The sequence below is a fragment of the Atta colombica genome, unplaced genomic scaffold, assembly GCF_001594045.1.
Source record: "Atta colombica isolate Treedump-2 unplaced genomic scaffold, Acol1.0 scaffold351, whole genome shotgun sequence".
Classification (NCBI taxonomy): Eukaryota; Metazoa; Arthropoda; class Insecta; order Hymenoptera; family Formicidae; genus Atta; species Atta colombica.
In genome coordinates, this window is record NW_017259461.1 from 17,791 (window position 1) to 35,217 (window position 17,427).

Consider the following 17,427-nt stretch of genomic DNA (forward strand, 5'->3'; position numbering starts at 1 on the left):
TTTTTTTATATAAATTTTAATTTTCAAATATTTGATTAACTTTATATTTAATTAACTTATACATATTATACATATTAGGTGTAGTAAAAAGAAATCCATTATTTTTGCATGAAATTGAATGGAAAAATAATGGATTTATTTTTACTACACCTAATATAATTAAAATGAATTATTTAAAATTGCAGGTAATAAGAAAATTAAAACTACCAATAGTAAATATATAATTATTTCAAAATTTTTGAATTTAAAAACAACATTACTATGTCTTCTTTTTAAAAAATATATGCAAATATATAAATCTAAATGCAATTATATCTATTTATTCATCTTCTTTTATTCATCATTTTTATTTTTATTAAGATGATCTCTTGATATACTTACCTAGAAGCTTTTGGTTAAACAGGTGCTCAGAAAACCGCATAGTGAAAATTATATAAAAAAGTTAACTATCATATTTTAGATTAAAAGCCTCACAATCTTACCTTAATATTTCTTTTAAGTTGATGAAGAGATAATGCTATAAAAATCGAAATTCCAAAAATATAAGCAGCAAATATTACGCATGGAAGCATAAATAACATATATTGATTAATAATGAATATCATATTTCAAATAAAAGTTATCACTATATTAATATATCATAAAAACATCAAGAAAGAGAGAGATAGGTTTTCTAAAAATTACAAATATATTTTTGTAAATTCCTATCGATAAACTTTCTATTATTATAGATATTTATATTTTCATGCGAATGTTATATAAAATTGTAAGAGCAACACATGCGAGAGAAAGAAAAAAATAAGACAATTAGCGAGATAAATCTATCAGTCATATTGTAGATAGAGACGCTGCAACAATATGTTTTTCGACGAAATCGTAGTACTGCGAGATTAGAGTTAACTGTTAAAGCTATGGGAATCTCACAGTCGTACCTGACTCTTTGCTCGATTCTTTATCGAGAATTTCATCTAATACGCTACGTTGTCGTTTAACTCGAGCTAAAAGGTCCTTCATTTCCTCATCGATCTCCTCGTCATCATCAAGCTGTGCTTTTTGAGAACTCTGTCTCGATAACGTTTCGCTTGATATTATCGAAGCTTTTGTCTTCTCAAGCTTCGTGGTTTCCTTCGATAACTCGACAGCTGAGTTTGGTCGATCTAAAGTTTTCTCCGCGACCTTTTTCACCGGACTCATATCGCTAATTGTAGAACTTTGACCAAGCAAGTTTATTGTCTTCACATCCAGACTTTCTCTCTTTAAAGTTTGATTCGACAATGTCGCCGATAATGATTCTTCCAAGGATCGCTCCTCGGCGATAGTTTCAGTGATCCTGGAGATTCTATGTGATTTAATATCCTCCAAAGTTTTTTGCCCTTCTGGCGTTCCATTGAAGGAAAGTTCATCGAGAATACCATTCGTTGTTTTCTGATCCTCCGGAAGTTGATCAGCCAATTGAACATCCTCCGTGCTAACGTCTCGCGATAGTGCTTTCAAAGTCGATTCATCGTCAGAAACGGAAACAATTGTAACGCCTTGATTGACACTTAAATTTGACTTCTTTTCTTCAGTTTCGGAGAACTCCTCGATCAACACACCGTTTTGTGGTTTAGAATTCTCTTCTTGCGCGGTGTAAGCATAAGAAGCGATTTCTTCAACGCGGGGTCCCGAATCAACACCGAATTCCCGGCACTCGACTTTGGTTGCCGTCATCTTGCTGATCGTGTGACTTTCACCGGGACCTGCGAATGGTCTAATCTAATATCTTCGACTACTAATATTCCGCGTACAATTACGCATAACATATGTCTTCCGAATCTTTAGAAACGATCTCTTCGTGCCATTACTAAAGTTGCGATTATTATACATAGAGCTGTTTCCATAAATTGCACACTTATTATTTAAATCACACGATGTATGTTATGATATGTCAGACAGAAATACGCGCGTATTCAACTATGTTAAAAATAGATGATGACAATTTTGAAGCGAAACGATCTTTGTCTGAGTACGTTCTGTTTTCAGGAAAAGCATTACAGCTTGTGTTTCCCGTTGTTGTGTAACTGTTAGTTATGAAATATCCAGACAACATAAAAGATTTTATAGGATTCTAAAAGAAGTCTTTGAATTTTTATGTTGATTGGATATTTTTTTGGTTGACTGATAATGTATACGTAAGATTACCTGTAAGTATAGCTTCGTGTGATGTCGTGGAGGCCATAGAGATCGTGATTGTTTCATTGTCCCCTTGAATTACTTGGATGTTTTGTTTCTCCAGTTTGACACGACCTAAATTTATCAGATATTGTTTCTACCGCCAAATGACTTTAACCATATACCTTCTCGATGCTAAGTTATATAGCGTGTGTGCGTGCGTATTGCGTGATAAACACAATACATAATGCAAATTACACAAATATATACCTAATTTGTTAAAATCGGTATTGTACGTACTTAAATAAACTTTCAAACGAAATGACAACAAAGTAACTACTGTTTCTAATCATCAATTCTGAGATCCTCAATGAAAATATGTGTGAAAAAGAAAAATCAAACAATACAATTTTAAAAATCTATATGTTACAAAAATGTAATTGATTCTAGCATGCAGTGTTCTCTGATATTAATTGTCTAACATATGTTTCGATTCTAGAGTAAAAGTATTTTTCCTAACACGTAAAGAAATCCTTATCGAAGCGTGCTCTTGTAATTATCAAAGCGTTGTAGCGTTTCAAATGCAGCAAAGTCAAAACTTCGCGTTTCTCTGGCATTCTAATTGAGCTAATCAAGTTGCGCGCATGATTACCTTCCGATCCCGACTCTTCAGCGCGCAGAGTCTCTTCCTGTGACAATTGTTCCTTTATCAATTTCTTCGTTTGAGTTTCTGCTATCTTCACCTCCTCGGCTTTTTCTTTCGGAGGTTTTACCTTCTCATCTTCCGTCTTAGCTATAGAAGTACATTCTTTCGAGTCTTTGTCATGACGTGTTTCAAGACGCGATATGTCAACATGTTATGACACTTAGAGATTCAAAAAAGTCAGAAAAATATATCGAAAGAATTTCTCAAAGCACCACAAAATCAATTGTATGATAATCTACAAATGGATTAATAAAAATACAGAAAGAAGAAACAGAGAACACATTTTGCGTCAACGTCAATAATGTGACGCGTCAAAAATGTTTCTCCCTTTCGTTTAAGGAAATCAGGAGAATTCTTTTTACACACAGATTTTTTTACACAGAAACTATGAGAAAAAATCTGTCCATTGAATTCCTTGCTAAAGACCGTCTAAAAAATTTTTAAGATATCATATCGGAACAAAAAGGGAATCATTTGGCTTTATTTATATATTTAATACTTACTGAATGCTGTCAAAATATGACGACTTTACCACTGCGATTTCTCAAAAATTAGAAATGTTTATTGCTGTATATCATTTCAGCAAATGTCACGATAGTCTTCATAAGATTTTTTAACTCTGCTAAAATTATCCTCGCGATTAACTCTAGAACTCGATTGTAAATTACAAGAAGAAATATTGCTATTCCGCAAGTTACAATACAATCTTAAAAAAATTAATTATTTTTGAAGTACAATTATTTGTTATCATCATAAATGTGTATCATGCTATCATTTCGTTATTATATTGGTACCAAATTTGGTAATTTGTGACGTGACAATTTTTTTAACTGGACTTAAATTCGCGTCGAACGGACTCAAGTTCTAGAGTTAGAAAAAGAAAATTAAGAGATGCGGAAACTTACTCAACACGATGACTTTACTCTTGCTGGTGACGTAACCCAATTCGTTTTCTGCCCGCACCTCGTACAAGCCTCCGTCGCTACCCTTTAGTAATGTCACCGTTAAATCGTAACTCTCACTGCGCTGACTGTCCCTAGTAATTTTGATTCTGGCATCCGCTGTCACTTCTTCGCCATCCTTGTACCACTTGACTTCCGGATCCGGCGTGCCGGAAACTTCAAATGTCAACTGCAGTGTTTCACCCTCTTTTAACCTCTGGTCTGCTAATTTCTTCAAAAGTTTCGGCCGAGTATTTACTGTCAAGTTGGAACTGCTCAAGTTTTCACCATATTCATTCTCCACCTTACAAGTATAATGACCCTTCAATTCGGTTTTCACCTCCTTAATGATAAGCTTATAATTGTCATCTTCTTCTACGCGAGTATACTCCGTTCGCTTCTCTGTGATTTCAACATCGCCCAGAAACCAATGCACACTTGGCTTCGGGAAGCCTTCGATTTCGACTACAAATTCGACGTTTAACTCGCCCTCGTTTGCACTGATGTCACACAATTTCGTCTTGAACCTCGGTATACCGCGTACCTGCAATAATATCGCAAAGATATTAGAAGTAAAAAATTAAAAAAATAATTGCAGAATTTTTGAATTCCAAGTAAATTTTAATTAAGCAAAATATAAAAGATTATTTTCAAAATATATTTTAGATTCAAGGATTCACATTATATACCCTGATTCTTGTCTCGTCCGAAATCGTTCCATGCTTGTTCATCACTTCGGCTTTATAAATCGCTGCATCTTCTACTTTTGCACCGCTGACTGTAAGTATATAATTGTTTCCGTTTTTCGTCATCTTCACGCGATCGCTCGCAGTCAAAAGCTGCCCGTCTTTGTACCAGTTGATTGTTGGTTCTTCATCAGACTCTACCTCAATCAAGAGATTTAATGTATCGCCTTCGTTAATTACTCGTGGTTCGTGACCTAGTCCCTTCTTAATTTTCGGCGGGCATCTTATACCGACCTTCCAGATCTCAGTTGTCTGATTGATCTCGTTTCGTGCAACAATCGAATATGAACCAGCATCAGTCAATTTGGCATTTTTTATTACAAGCTTGTATGTGTCGCTGTTCTCCTTAATGATCTTGATACGATTGCTTTCCTCAATCAATTGACCATCCTTGTACCAAGTCACTTCCGGTGCCGGAGTAGCCTCCACTTGCACAGTCATCGTGCCTGTCTCTTCAATCATAATCATCATATCAGACTGTTTCTTCGTGATCTTTGGCGCAGATTTCACAATCAGCTCGATTTGTGTACTGTCTTCTCCAAGATCGTTCTTTGCTCTGATGGTATAAACTCCGGCGTCTTTAGCGGTAACTTGTTTAATGACCAATGACAAGGATTCCTCATCTTCCCAGAGGTATTTGATCCTACCACCAGCTATAATCTCCTGACCATCCTTGGTCCATTTGATATCTGGCTTGGGATATCCCTTCACCTGCAAGTCCAACATCGCAGAGCCACCGGCGCTCACCTCGGATTGCTTCGATTCTGTTTGAAGTTTCGGTTTTTCTGGATCTTTCAGCAATTGATTCACAGCGCCTTGTACTGTCAGTTCTGCACTGCAGCTAATATTACCTACGTATTTAAGAATTTATATGAATTAACGTATTAATATAATGTAAAATGCGACAGCAATATTAAATTAATATTAATTATTACAATATAATCTTTACCTGTGCTGGTTTGCGCCACACACGTGTAAAGACCGGCGTCCTCGGGCTTCACATGTTGAAACACCAGTGCCAGAGTGTCTTCATTATCCTTGAAGAGAACTTTAAATCTCTCCTCAGGATCAAACGTCTGTCCGTCACGCGTCCAAATAAATCGTGGCTCGGTTCCAAGCTCAAGGAGACCTTCAGGAAGACCTTGGAAAAGTGGCTTTTCATCGGTCACTGTCACCACCGCCTCGCACGTAGCTTCGCCATAGCGATTCATAGCTGTGCATGAATATTTTCCAGCGTCCTGCTTCTGAACATCAGCAATCACTAATTCATAAAATCCTTTCTCGGCGTTGTCTCGAATAATCTTCACACGTTCATACTTTGCGTCAATTAAGGTACTATCCTTAAAGCTAAGAAAAAATGCGCGTTAATGTGTTAATTCGCAAACAACAGACATTTGAAAAAAGTGTTCCAATTTTTCAAACATCTTTCTAATGTCTATTGCACATCTTCTAAATTTTTTTGTTATGTAATTTAAGAGCTAAAAAAATCCTTTACTTTCTTTTATTTAAAATCAAATTATTTTTATTTCTAAAATATAAATTTTATAAATAGAAATTTTTGTAATAGAGGATGTTTGGAACTTACAATTGTATTTCCGGATTAGGATCCCCTTTGACTTTAATCATAAAACGTAGGTAGGTATTCTCAAGAAGCTCGGTATCCTTCAGACGAACCAAGAATATAGGAGAGTTTGCTTCTGCCCTTGCTTTTTTCTCTTCCGGACTCACTGCAATATTTTATATCAATAAAAACAAAAATACTTATGTTTAGAAGTAACATTATGATATTACAACTTACATTGTTGAACCACTAACTGAGCAGTGCATGTCGCTTCACCATTTACATTCAGAGCACGTGCAATGTATATGCCGGAATCTGATTCATGAACGTTCTGGATCTCAAGCTTGCATATATTGTCAGTCAATGTAGTGGTGACACGATCAGCCAACTTGTCCTCCATCGGTTTATTATCCTTCAACCATTGTATCCTTACGGTCGGATCGCTAGTTAACATCGTGCACTCGAAAGTGGCAACTTCTCCGGCTATAAAAGACAACTCGAATTAGAGTAAAGCAACGACACATCATGATTCCGAAGGAAATGAGAATGGTGTGAGAAACGAATTCGTCAATTCCAATACAATCGTCCTGTATCTAAAATATTCAAAATAAATAGCATCATACATTATAATTTATTCCTTTACGTGAGCATCAAAATAGGAAGGAATATAAAAATTATTACAGAATAGATTTAATATAGTTATTAAATGTGCCCAATACAATTCATACGATCTGACTATACATATATGCATATATTGAATGTGATTAACACTACTTTTGATTCATGAAAATATGAATGTGGATATATGTATGACAAATTTTAAGATGTAAAATGTATATCAAAGAATGTATATCAAAAAATATTATCTTTTAATAACTAACAAAAAATTAATTTGCTATAAAAAACTTAGCTGAAAATATATACTTGTATATAAATATGTATATATTTCTAAACAAATGCTTCAATATTACTTTACTATCTATGAAAATCGATTGAAGAAGCAATATAATGTGAATTGTAAAGATACGTCAATGTAAATGTCTGTATTGATGTAATATTGGTATCAGAGTAATATATCAATGTAATGAATATAAATGTTTAGTGTTGTATATAGCAGACATCTATGATTTAGCGGTATAAAGCGTGTTTAACCAGCAATATAATATTACTAAAAGCAGTTTGCTCTATTAGCTAGAAGAAGAACACGAAAAGATATGGAAAAAATATAGAGAACAGTGAATGCTGATAAACTAAGCAAGTACGTGTCACTTTACCTATGGCGTGTATCAATGCCTTTTTTGGTTGCATCGCTAAAACAGTAAAAATGTATCTTATATCTTGTGATAATCAAAGAAAAAAAATGTATGCCTAGCAATTATTTAATGCTATTTCTGTGTACGCCCCAGTTTTATTAATTAATAATAATATAGTAACTGTTTGAAGATTTCGAAGATCGTCGTATACTTACGTTCTACATTGCATCCTTCTATCGTCTTGATAAACACCGGTTTGCCAACATCAGTGTCAAGAGTGATTTTGGCAGTTCTGCTTTCGACATTCGAATCCATTGCTCTATCACCGACAATTGCAGTTTCGTAGGAAGTCATGGTTTCTGTCCGACCTATCCCTTGCGACGAAGAAGACATTCTCGTCTCGATGGCGGACGCCGCTGATTCCATGTATGAGGACACGCCATTACGACTGCTCGATATCGATGAATATTCTACAGGGGTATTAGTTGGTAACTATCTTACTACTTGACATATAGTATGTCCATAGGTTTCAAATTAGGTAATAACTTGAAATTATCTTTTCTGGATACTATACTCGAACAAAATAATACGATATTTACAGGTGTTTTGCCAAAAGAGAATTCAAGAAGAAAATCTATTAATATTTAAAAGAATTATTTTCGATATTCTTGAATTGGACACATTAAACATAAATATTATAGTGATATATAATAAGCGTTTGCAACTACACAATATACAATATTCATTCGGCGCAACATTGATTTGCATTGTCAATTTTAACAAGCATCCGCATGCTACACCAAATTATGACGGAAGATTTTTGGCGATACAAGTATCAACAAGCTTTCACCTTCCACAACTTTCGAAGAGGCGCTCGCGCTGTATCGACTCGCGGAATATCTTCGGGACATGTCTGTTTGCTCTTCCTCGATCTTAGTCTTCTTTATTTCCGATGTGTCGGTCGTGTTCACGAAGTCCTTCCTCTTCTCCACAACTTTCGTGGATTCTTTAGTCACGTCTGTTTTTGGTGGACCCGGATTTGCTTCTACCTTTGTTGGATTACTCTGAGCTTTAAGTAATCCTAGATTTGCTTGAGATGGTTCGATTTTTAACGATACCGATTTCTCGTCGCTTTTGAGCTCTTCCTTGCCTTCCGGTACTTCTTCGGTTACTTGAAGATCATCTGCTGCATGTTCGGCAAGAGCGACCAAATCACTGGCGTACTGACGAATTTCTTTGAGCCAATAAGCCTTTACGGGGTCTTTGTGAGCTACTAAAGTGATAGGGTAATTGGATACAGCCGGATTATGTAGTTCAAAAGATCGTATATTATCGGGATGATCCTTCACTTCTACTTCCGGTAACTAAAACAAAATGATCAAATTTGTTGATCATATTATTTTACATATTTTTATTATAAATATCACAATGTTATTTAAGTTCTCTCTTACTCGAATAATATCTTTTAAGATGAAAACTGATCTATCCTCCGATATGCGTCTGACTTTGCAAATGAGAATTCGTGCTTTGAATAGGAACAAGTATCTTTCTTTGCTCTTTCCTTCTTTATCGATAACTGTGTACCATTCCTGAAAACATATCATATAACGTTATTTTTAAAAAATTTTTTTACACTTTCTAATTTACTTACTATCTTTTAATACACATATACTTACATGTGTGAGTAATCTACCAAGTTTATGAATATTCCCTTTATATCCTTCGATATTACTTATAAATTTATTATCAGTCGCTCTATGAGGAATTCCTAGCATCAACTCTAACGCTTTTTGTAGATCGTCGCAGTTTTCACCTAATCGGGTTGAATACTTCACCAGCTCCTGTAACAACAATATACGTGTAAACAGTTAATATTTCTTTATAAAAATTGATGATTTTGTGACGGATTAAACCGAAATAAAATTTGCCTCAATCCGCCTACGATCGTACGAACTTTGCGCAATGTCGTGACTGTCATCCTTGGACCGAATTAACTTGTATCGTATACTTCAATTATTACCGTCGCTTTTCCATGCTTGCATCTGTCTCGTGTTTGCACAGTTTTTTCATAAAGCTAAATCATGTCTCGATTAATCTACTATGTAGACGCGAATACACATTTTTAGCTCACTAAATCGGTATAACGCCCACACACATTCATGCAAACGCAAAATGTTCTATATTATCGTATCTCTACATTCTATGTAGAGAGTCCAGATTTGTCGAAAGATATATTCTTTGGCAAATTCGGCGACGTCTTTTTAGCACATATATTTCCAGCTTATTTATATGTATATCCAGATAGCACAAAAAAAAATTCAGCCGTATGTCATCAATTCTGAATTCATTTCCAGATGTAAAAAGAATTCTTTTCAAACCTGTTCAGAAAAAGAATTCTTTTTGTATTCGAAAATGAATTCTAAATTGATAACATTACAACTAAATTCTTTTTAAATTCTTTTTGAACTCGCTGCGTTATCTAGATATATAGTTACAAAAATATTTTATACTAAAGTACGAAAGAATTTTTTATTACGAGAATTAAAAAAGAATTTCGTAACAGAAAAAATTATACAATTATATTCAAAATTATAATAATGATTATAGTTAGATTCAGTCTGAATTTAGCAAACCTGTTATATTCTAAATTTAGCAAACCTGTTGATGTCGACGAAGTAATAATTAAGTATTATTTTAGACTTCTGGCTAATGTTTACTATGCATATTTTAAAATATATAGTCGTTAGAGTGGCGGCAGTCTGCAACGGTACTATCAACAAACAATATATAGGCCAAAAACTATTAATTGCGGATTCTTGTTCATACTTCAATGTAGAAGTTGCTACCTTGATGTTAATTTTTCCGGGCAACTGGCCCATTTAAACTGGCTAATAAAACTAATCTACTTGGCTTCAACAAACTTCACGACGAGCACTGTCGAAATACTTGAACATGAAAAATCTTGTAATTTAATAGATCTATGTAACATGTAATTTAATAGATCTAAAACGTCTCTATATTGAAAAAAGAAATAGAATATTTAATAATATCGTTTAAATTAATTCCATTTTAAATGTTAGTGAGAAATCAATTTTTTTGGATGATTTTTATTTATAAAATGATCCAGACAGTTCGCGTCTCTTTAATTGTCAATTTGTAATATATATTTTGAATGAATGGCTGTAATTACATCAAGAAGATACGATTTCAAGGCAAAGTGGAAAGCGCTTTAGCGCCGTGCTATTTCCGTCTGACGCAATAAAATTCGAGCGGAAATATAGGTCGTGCTGTATATCTGTGTATTCGGTTGTCTGGTATTATTGTCTTGATTTCCTTAGCAAAAAAAAGTATATATTAAATATTTGTTTTATTCACTTTTTACAGATGTTTTTCAAATTTGATAAGTTAATAATATTTCTGCAGTTGTTGTGAATACTCGTATAATAAGATTATGAGATTTCTATTACAACTTTGCAATAAAACAAAAATAAAATGTTATTTTACCTTTAACAGGAGCTGGTAGTCGTTTATGCGTTGTATCGGGAGCTTCAAATGTTCTGATATGCTTTTGTCGTCACCCAGAGTCTGGCTCAACTCCTGTAAGAAACGAAACGATGGCACGAATTTTCTTAGTTTTGTCAACGTCGTATGTAGATATTTAGAACAAATTTCTATTTTACATAAAAATTTTACATAAAAATTTTACATAAAAATTTTGCATAAAATTAAAATTGTATTAGCAAATTTAAATTTTAGTTTTTTTGTCTTCAAAATTCCTAAAAATCCCCTTCTTCATTATTTTTATGCATTTATCCAGATCTGTGCAATCAAATTGAAGCTACATTTTCCTACTTACATAAATATATAATCTTTCCATAAATATAATGTCAAATTAAAACTTTTCTTGCACATGCACTAATGTCGATATTTCCAAATCTATCTACTTTAAGAAGTGTAATTCGCAATTAGAGCGATTAGAGATTAACGAAACGATAAATCACCACACCATTCTCGCTAAGTAAAATTAAGTATTTCTTTTGAGGTGATTTTTCTCAAGGAAGAAATTGGCCGACACCGTAATTCGACACCAAGAAGATCTGGCATGAACATATGTATTTTTGGATGTGTGACTGAATTTGCATGCAAAGATGAGTGTGTGTCACTCCCGCAGAGAAGTGGTCACAGAGTTAACATGTTGAGATGACGACGACGCACGATTGACATATCGCATAAGCGCAGCGCAATGCTTTGTGACCTTTGGAGAACGGAGAAAGCAGAACTGCGTACTACTATTGGACGCGCACCTTAAACAAGGAGGGAACACCCTAAGATCGCTACTGAAGTCGAGATATTTCGTCGAGGTATGGTCGTCGCGTGGCTGCTCGCAGATGAATTGCGCACAGGAGTCCGGCTCCTGATCAAATTCAGTGGATCGCGCGATTCTCACACACAGACGGTGTGATGGTCAGTGGTCCACGATACTGAGGAGGAATCTTCGGGTGCTCGCAACTGCCACCGTAGTATACTCGGAAGACCAATACGGTAACGGCTATACTTAGACGCCGGACGATTTCGTGTACGACTGACCACGCGCGAAAACAACACGAAGATTGCACGGATCATCGATACACTTCATTTCGCGATCCATTCTCCTTGCATTTTTTACACGACAGTCGAACCATCTACTTCACCTTATTCACTCTTTAGTGGATGTAAAGAGCGCATAAGAATTTGCAGATGAAAATCCGGAATGTCTTCTTCAATTAAAATAATTTTTTAGCAAAGCATTTGCATCTCGGACAAAATTAATTTTTGGGCTAACAGATGATATAATCTTAAAGAATAGTTTTATATTAGATCGAAGAATTGCAATTATAAAATATAAATCTTAAAATAAATATTTATGAATTTATAAAATATATTTTACGAGCAATTATAATATTTTATGTTTTATAATATTCTACATTATCGGATAATATGTCGTATTATATAATATTTTCTATGATATATTTTGAACTTTGATGAAAACGCATCTCTTTTTTCCGAATAGCACGCATCTCGATACTATCAGTCGTAGGTAAGAGAAGCGAAAGATGTTCCGTCTGTTAAGAATAAACTCAGCTATTTTGAGGGCTGGACACACGCCCGCATATCCCCCGCGTGTTATATAATTATCATCATTTTCTTCAATCCACACCGTTGAGGCAATCGAACATGAATTTCCAGTGAAAGTTCGCAACGCGAATGACGCATTAAAATGACAAATAAAAGATTATTATGATGTTTTAGAATAGGATACACGGTGCAGGTTAAAAGTTTAAAAAAAAAAGATACTATTAATAGATGATAAACTATCTACAGAAAATAATGTTTAAGACATATTTTATATATAATATATACTGCAATATTTTAATATAAATACATATACACTATCTGATACTTAATTTATATTTTTATATTATTTTATTATTTTTTAGTAATATTTGATTTTGCATTTAGATAAAAATATATCTTGAATATTTATAGAAAAATAAAATATTAGTTTGCGATTACTTAATTTTGATTTTTACAATATTAATGCCAATTTATTACTATCAGCAAATTTAAAGTCCTAATTTCATTACAACTAATTCAATTTAATTTGGAAACTGAATTTCGCATTTCTCGCCAATTTAAGCTTAATGAATTCTTAATTAAAAGTGACAACAATTTATTAACCAATTAATATAAGAAATGAATTTCTGCAATAATAATAATAATAATAAAACACAACTTGCCTCAAAGTATTCGCGTACTTTATTGTTTGTCTGAAGAAATTCTTGAGCAGCGGGCTCGTCTCTGCAGTACGCCACGTGCTTGTCAAAGTCTCTCTCCTAAAATAGAATAGCATCTTATTGTAATTAACTATTTGATTCGAGAGTCGGTTATGTAATATATAATATTAAGTTTATAATATATAATATTAAGTTTATTCCTCGGCAATTTATTTATAGAAACTTTTATTTTATATATACTTTCACGAATGCAATTCTCATATGCCAAACGAACATTTTGCTGTTTTATCTTGCGCTCTTGTATAAAGAATTACAATTAAAAAATAAATAAAAAAAAACATATATATAATCATAATAAATATATAATCAGAAATTATTTCAGATAATGTAAACTTAATTGTTTCAATAATAAATATTACTAGTGAATCACTTACCAATCTTAAGAAAGTTTTGCCAAGCATACGTGGTTGATCCGCATAGTACTTGACGCCCTCGATCAACACCCTGCCGAACGATCTAAGTAAGGCCGGAATTAATTATCATGCCAAAGTCACACCACGCCTAACATGCTACGGAATGGAAGTCTATGTCATCTTCAGAATGAGCACGTTTTACTTAGGAGCGATATATAATGCAAGGTAGTCCCAAAAATGTGGCATATTTTAGTTGTCAGTATTATTTTACTGATCTATAAAGGATGAAAACGATTCTTACAGGTTCTCATGGAAAAATTAGAATTTAATTTGTTCTCAGATTAAAACAACAAGATTAACATCGATGAGAACTGATGAATTAGGTTGAGTTAGTAACGTAATGAATAACAAAATTGACTTAATATTGTATCAATACCGTAACATGATAATTTTTTAAAATGAGATTAGAACTACTTGTATGTTTTTAAAGCTTATGCAGTTTTATAGTAACATTTTTATAGTAATATTGACTTGTTACGTCTATCAAATCATGTATATCGTTAAAAAGGACATTATAATCAAATTCTTAAAAAGCGATAATACAAATATAGATTAATTTTTGGGTCACGTTCACATGTACGAAGAAGCACACTATCACACAAATACGCTTCAACTTACGCTTTATACATCGTATTCCGCTATAAGTGAAAAAATAATGTGTGGAAAGTTGTATGTACAAAATGTAGTTGTGTATAATACAGAATTTGTGTGATATTTTTAGTGATATATCTGATAAGCCAATAACAGTGTTATCCACTAAATACAAAATAACATTACAAAATAATGTAAATTATAACATTAGTGTGGTTAATAATTTCCCACTTAACAATGTAATTGTTACGCACAACAATGTGATATAGTATATATATTTATACTGTTGAGTGGAGAAATTATAATTTGATGCAATATTACATTGTATTTAGCGCATTAAAAGATTATTCGAGTGTGCATGTGTTTCTTCGATGTGTTCGTAATTGTAAATAACAAAATGAAATATTTATATTTGTTTATGTAATTAAAGTAATAAAATGTTTAGATAAATAATAGTGATTATGTATAATTGTATAAATACAGTGAATCTCCTAATAAATTTTGTGATTGTTTATATGTAGTAATTAAGCGTGTCTATAGTCTCCTTTATTTCTACTTATAAATTGAATAAAAAAAAAAAAAAAAAAAAACAGAAATATATATCAAGTATTATATTTATAAATGCTCGTCTGTGACAGTGTTGCAATAAACTTTTGCGTTTTTCTATCAGTGTACGCTGCCGTAAATACCTACGTGTTATGAAAATCGGCTATTTGTTTCAAATTAGTGAAGATAACTTCTTTATTGTCTCGTACAGCTCGCGGAACGTCAGGATTATCGAGAGGTTTTAAATAACGTTCAACGACGAGTTGAATATCCTTGCCGAATTCTTCCTCAGTTTCGATTAACTCTTTCACAACAGCTCTGTAAGTAAAGCGAAGAAGTTAAGATATTTTTATCTTACTGTTGATAATTATATTAAAATATAATTATAAAAGAGATTAAAGAATATATATGTATATTATATGTAAAATTATAAAAATGCGTTAAAAATTGAAAGATAAGAGCAAATACATACTCTCGTCGATAATGAGAATCTTCTGGCCGACTCATTGATGAAGTCTCTTCACTAAGCGCCGTTTGCATCAAAATGGATGAAGGTAACCATCCCTGCCTTCCATCGGATGTACGAACGTATATCCTAAAGCACAAGCCCTATTAGACATTTGCATATTGTAAAAAAATTATCTTCCGCCGAATACTTTTTCCATTTTTCCAAGATTGCAGACATTTTAAGAAATTTTATAATGTTGCATCTTTATGAAAATAAAAACAAACTTCCTCAAAATTATTAATCATATTAATCATTTTTGATAATTCGCGATTGTATACCATTCTTAACATTAAAAACTTCGAAAGGTCATTTTTCGGAAATCTTCATTGAACGATTTTATTCTCGACTAATTCATTGTACAATTTTCTCAATTTTTTGATAATTTTGAGTCAAATAAAATTATCTAATAATTAGATCAGATCGGATCGGATGTTATCGACAGAGATGATATAGATAAACACTCAAAAGCGTAGGAATCTCGCAGTTATATTTATGCAGAATGACTAAGGCATCGTGCCATCAAAGTCATCGTCCATTCACAGAACGCAAAATATTCTGGCGAATGTACTCGAATTGCTACAAGAGTTTTATCATGCAATGTTTCCATTCTGATGATTATAGAAAAGTGCATTATCTCACCAATTCACATTAACAGTTATGAAACGTAATTCAATATTGCATATCGAATTATATCTGTTTCTATTATATGTAGATCAATTTTAATCTCAGGTAAATTTTTTTTTCATTCTTTTTTAATCCTTAGAAGTAGGAAAAATGAAGAATTAATTGCACCAAAATTAAAATTAAACTACATTGATAGAAACGAGCATTTGTCTACAACATAATTTTTTAAAATTATAAATATGTTAAATTTTTGCAAAACGTCTGTAATATCTCGTTAATACAATGTTTTTTCGACGTTTAAAGATTTTTTTTAGTAATAAGTTATACTTATCGATTTTACTGACATTGGCCTGTCGCCAATCAGGCAGAGATATGATTGCTCGAGATATTATTGCGCAGGACGTTTAGAAATGCTTAATCTTCATTAGCGTCGTCATAATTCAGCGTTGTTAAATTTATTTTGCAACTGTGCAAATCCAAATTTGCTCTCAATATAGCTGCATGAACGGATTGCTTTTGTCTCGTCTGTCGTATTTAAACAATCACAAAACGCGCACATGCTGCAGGAATTTGAATGACTGTTCCGTTAAATGTGCTGACAATGCAACAACAAAGGAATGTATCAAATCATTTATTATAAATATTTAGTTTAGTAATATTTGAATAGTCAATGTTATGGTAATTTATCATTTTGTATTTTTAGTCAGAACATAATAATTTTTGTGACATTTATCTATATTCGTTACAATTAGTACAGCTTATTTTAATATATTAATTCATAATTCAGATTTTGTAGAGTTGAACTTTTTATAATACTTTCATTAAAGTTTTTCGTTAATGTTTATCATTTTAAACTTATAAAACTAATCTGTATTAACTTTTTAAAAATTTATACATATTTCTTGAATTATCATTGTTTACAGCATACAATATTAAAGAGATTGACAGTATTTTAATGGCATCGTTGATGATGGCAATCGTTATCTTATAACACAGGATCACGTGTTCTTGATGAGTCAAAATTTAATATTGCAGCCTTCATTATTCTATTCTGAGTCAGTTACTTTAGACTTTATTATGAGACCAGGATAAAATATTATACATCGAAGAGCTAATTTTATCGCTTTCAGCGATAAAATTAGTAGATGCGGAACGTATTTCTAGTCGTCACATTATCAAATGATTTTCAAGGTGGAAACCTAAATGAATATCATTGTCCCAGTCTCGACGCGCTTTACCTTTGAAGTTTTGTATCTGAGTCGATGCTCGGACTGCTTCGAGCACGCGGATCTGCATGATTTCGACGTGGCCGAATCGAAAGCTTGTGTTTGGCAGCCGAATTGTCCAAGATATCGCCAACTTCGACCTCCAGATCGGGATCGATTCTCGCTTTCCTACAACAACGCGAAGCATCCGCTACAGGATCTCGTCCATTTGTATGACGAGGAGTTTATAGAAAAGAGATTTGTAGAGAATATAATGTATAGAAAAGAGATTCTCTTGATATTATGTTATGTATCTGTCATATATTTGTTGTATTATATATATATATA

At 32.9% G+C, this 17,427-nt stretch overlaps 1 protein-coding gene across 8 annotated transcripts in view; it reads right to left on the reverse strand.

The window, feature by feature from the left end:
• The window catches only part of LOC108690789 (muscle M-line assembly protein unc-89), a 42,351-nt gene that overhangs the window by 10,055 nt on the left and 14,869 nt on the right, over positions 1–17,427 (reverse strand). For 3 of the 8 annotated variants that reach the window (XM_018198269.1, XM_018198270.1, XM_018198263.1), the window contains 19 exons: positions 17,113–17,268; positions 15,215–15,337; positions 14,890–15,060; positions 13,567–13,648; positions 13,136–13,231; positions 10,863–10,955; positions 9,035–9,199; positions 8,810–8,947; positions 8,209–8,722; positions 7,574–7,828; positions 7,380–7,415; positions 6,343–6,588; positions 6,130–6,271; positions 5,494–5,891; positions 4,488–5,395; positions 3,763–4,342; positions 2,804–2,944; positions 2,182–2,286; positions 933–1,739 (listed from right to left, as the gene is read on the reverse strand). In XM_018198269.1, the coding sequence (XP_018053758.1) occupies positions 933–1,739; positions 2,182–2,286; positions 2,804–2,944; positions 3,763–4,342; positions 4,488–5,395; positions 5,494–5,891; positions 6,130–6,271; positions 6,343–6,588; positions 7,380–7,415; positions 7,574–7,828; positions 8,209–8,722; positions 8,810–8,947; positions 9,035–9,199; positions 10,863–10,955; positions 13,136–13,231; positions 13,567–13,648; positions 14,890–15,060; positions 15,215–15,337; positions 17,113–17,268 (5,156 nt within the window). The remainder of the gene's footprint in view (positions 1–932; positions 1,740–2,181; positions 2,287–2,803; positions 2,945–3,762; positions 4,343–4,487; positions 5,396–5,493; positions 5,892–6,129; positions 6,272–6,342; positions 6,589–7,379; positions 7,416–7,573; positions 7,829–8,208; positions 8,723–8,809; positions 8,948–9,034; positions 9,200–10,862; positions 10,956–13,135; positions 13,232–13,566; positions 13,649–14,889; positions 15,061–15,214; positions 15,338–17,112; positions 17,269–17,427) is intronic. The other 5 variants (XM_018198268.1, XM_018198264.1, XM_018198265.1 and 2 more) reach the window with 5 other exon arrangements.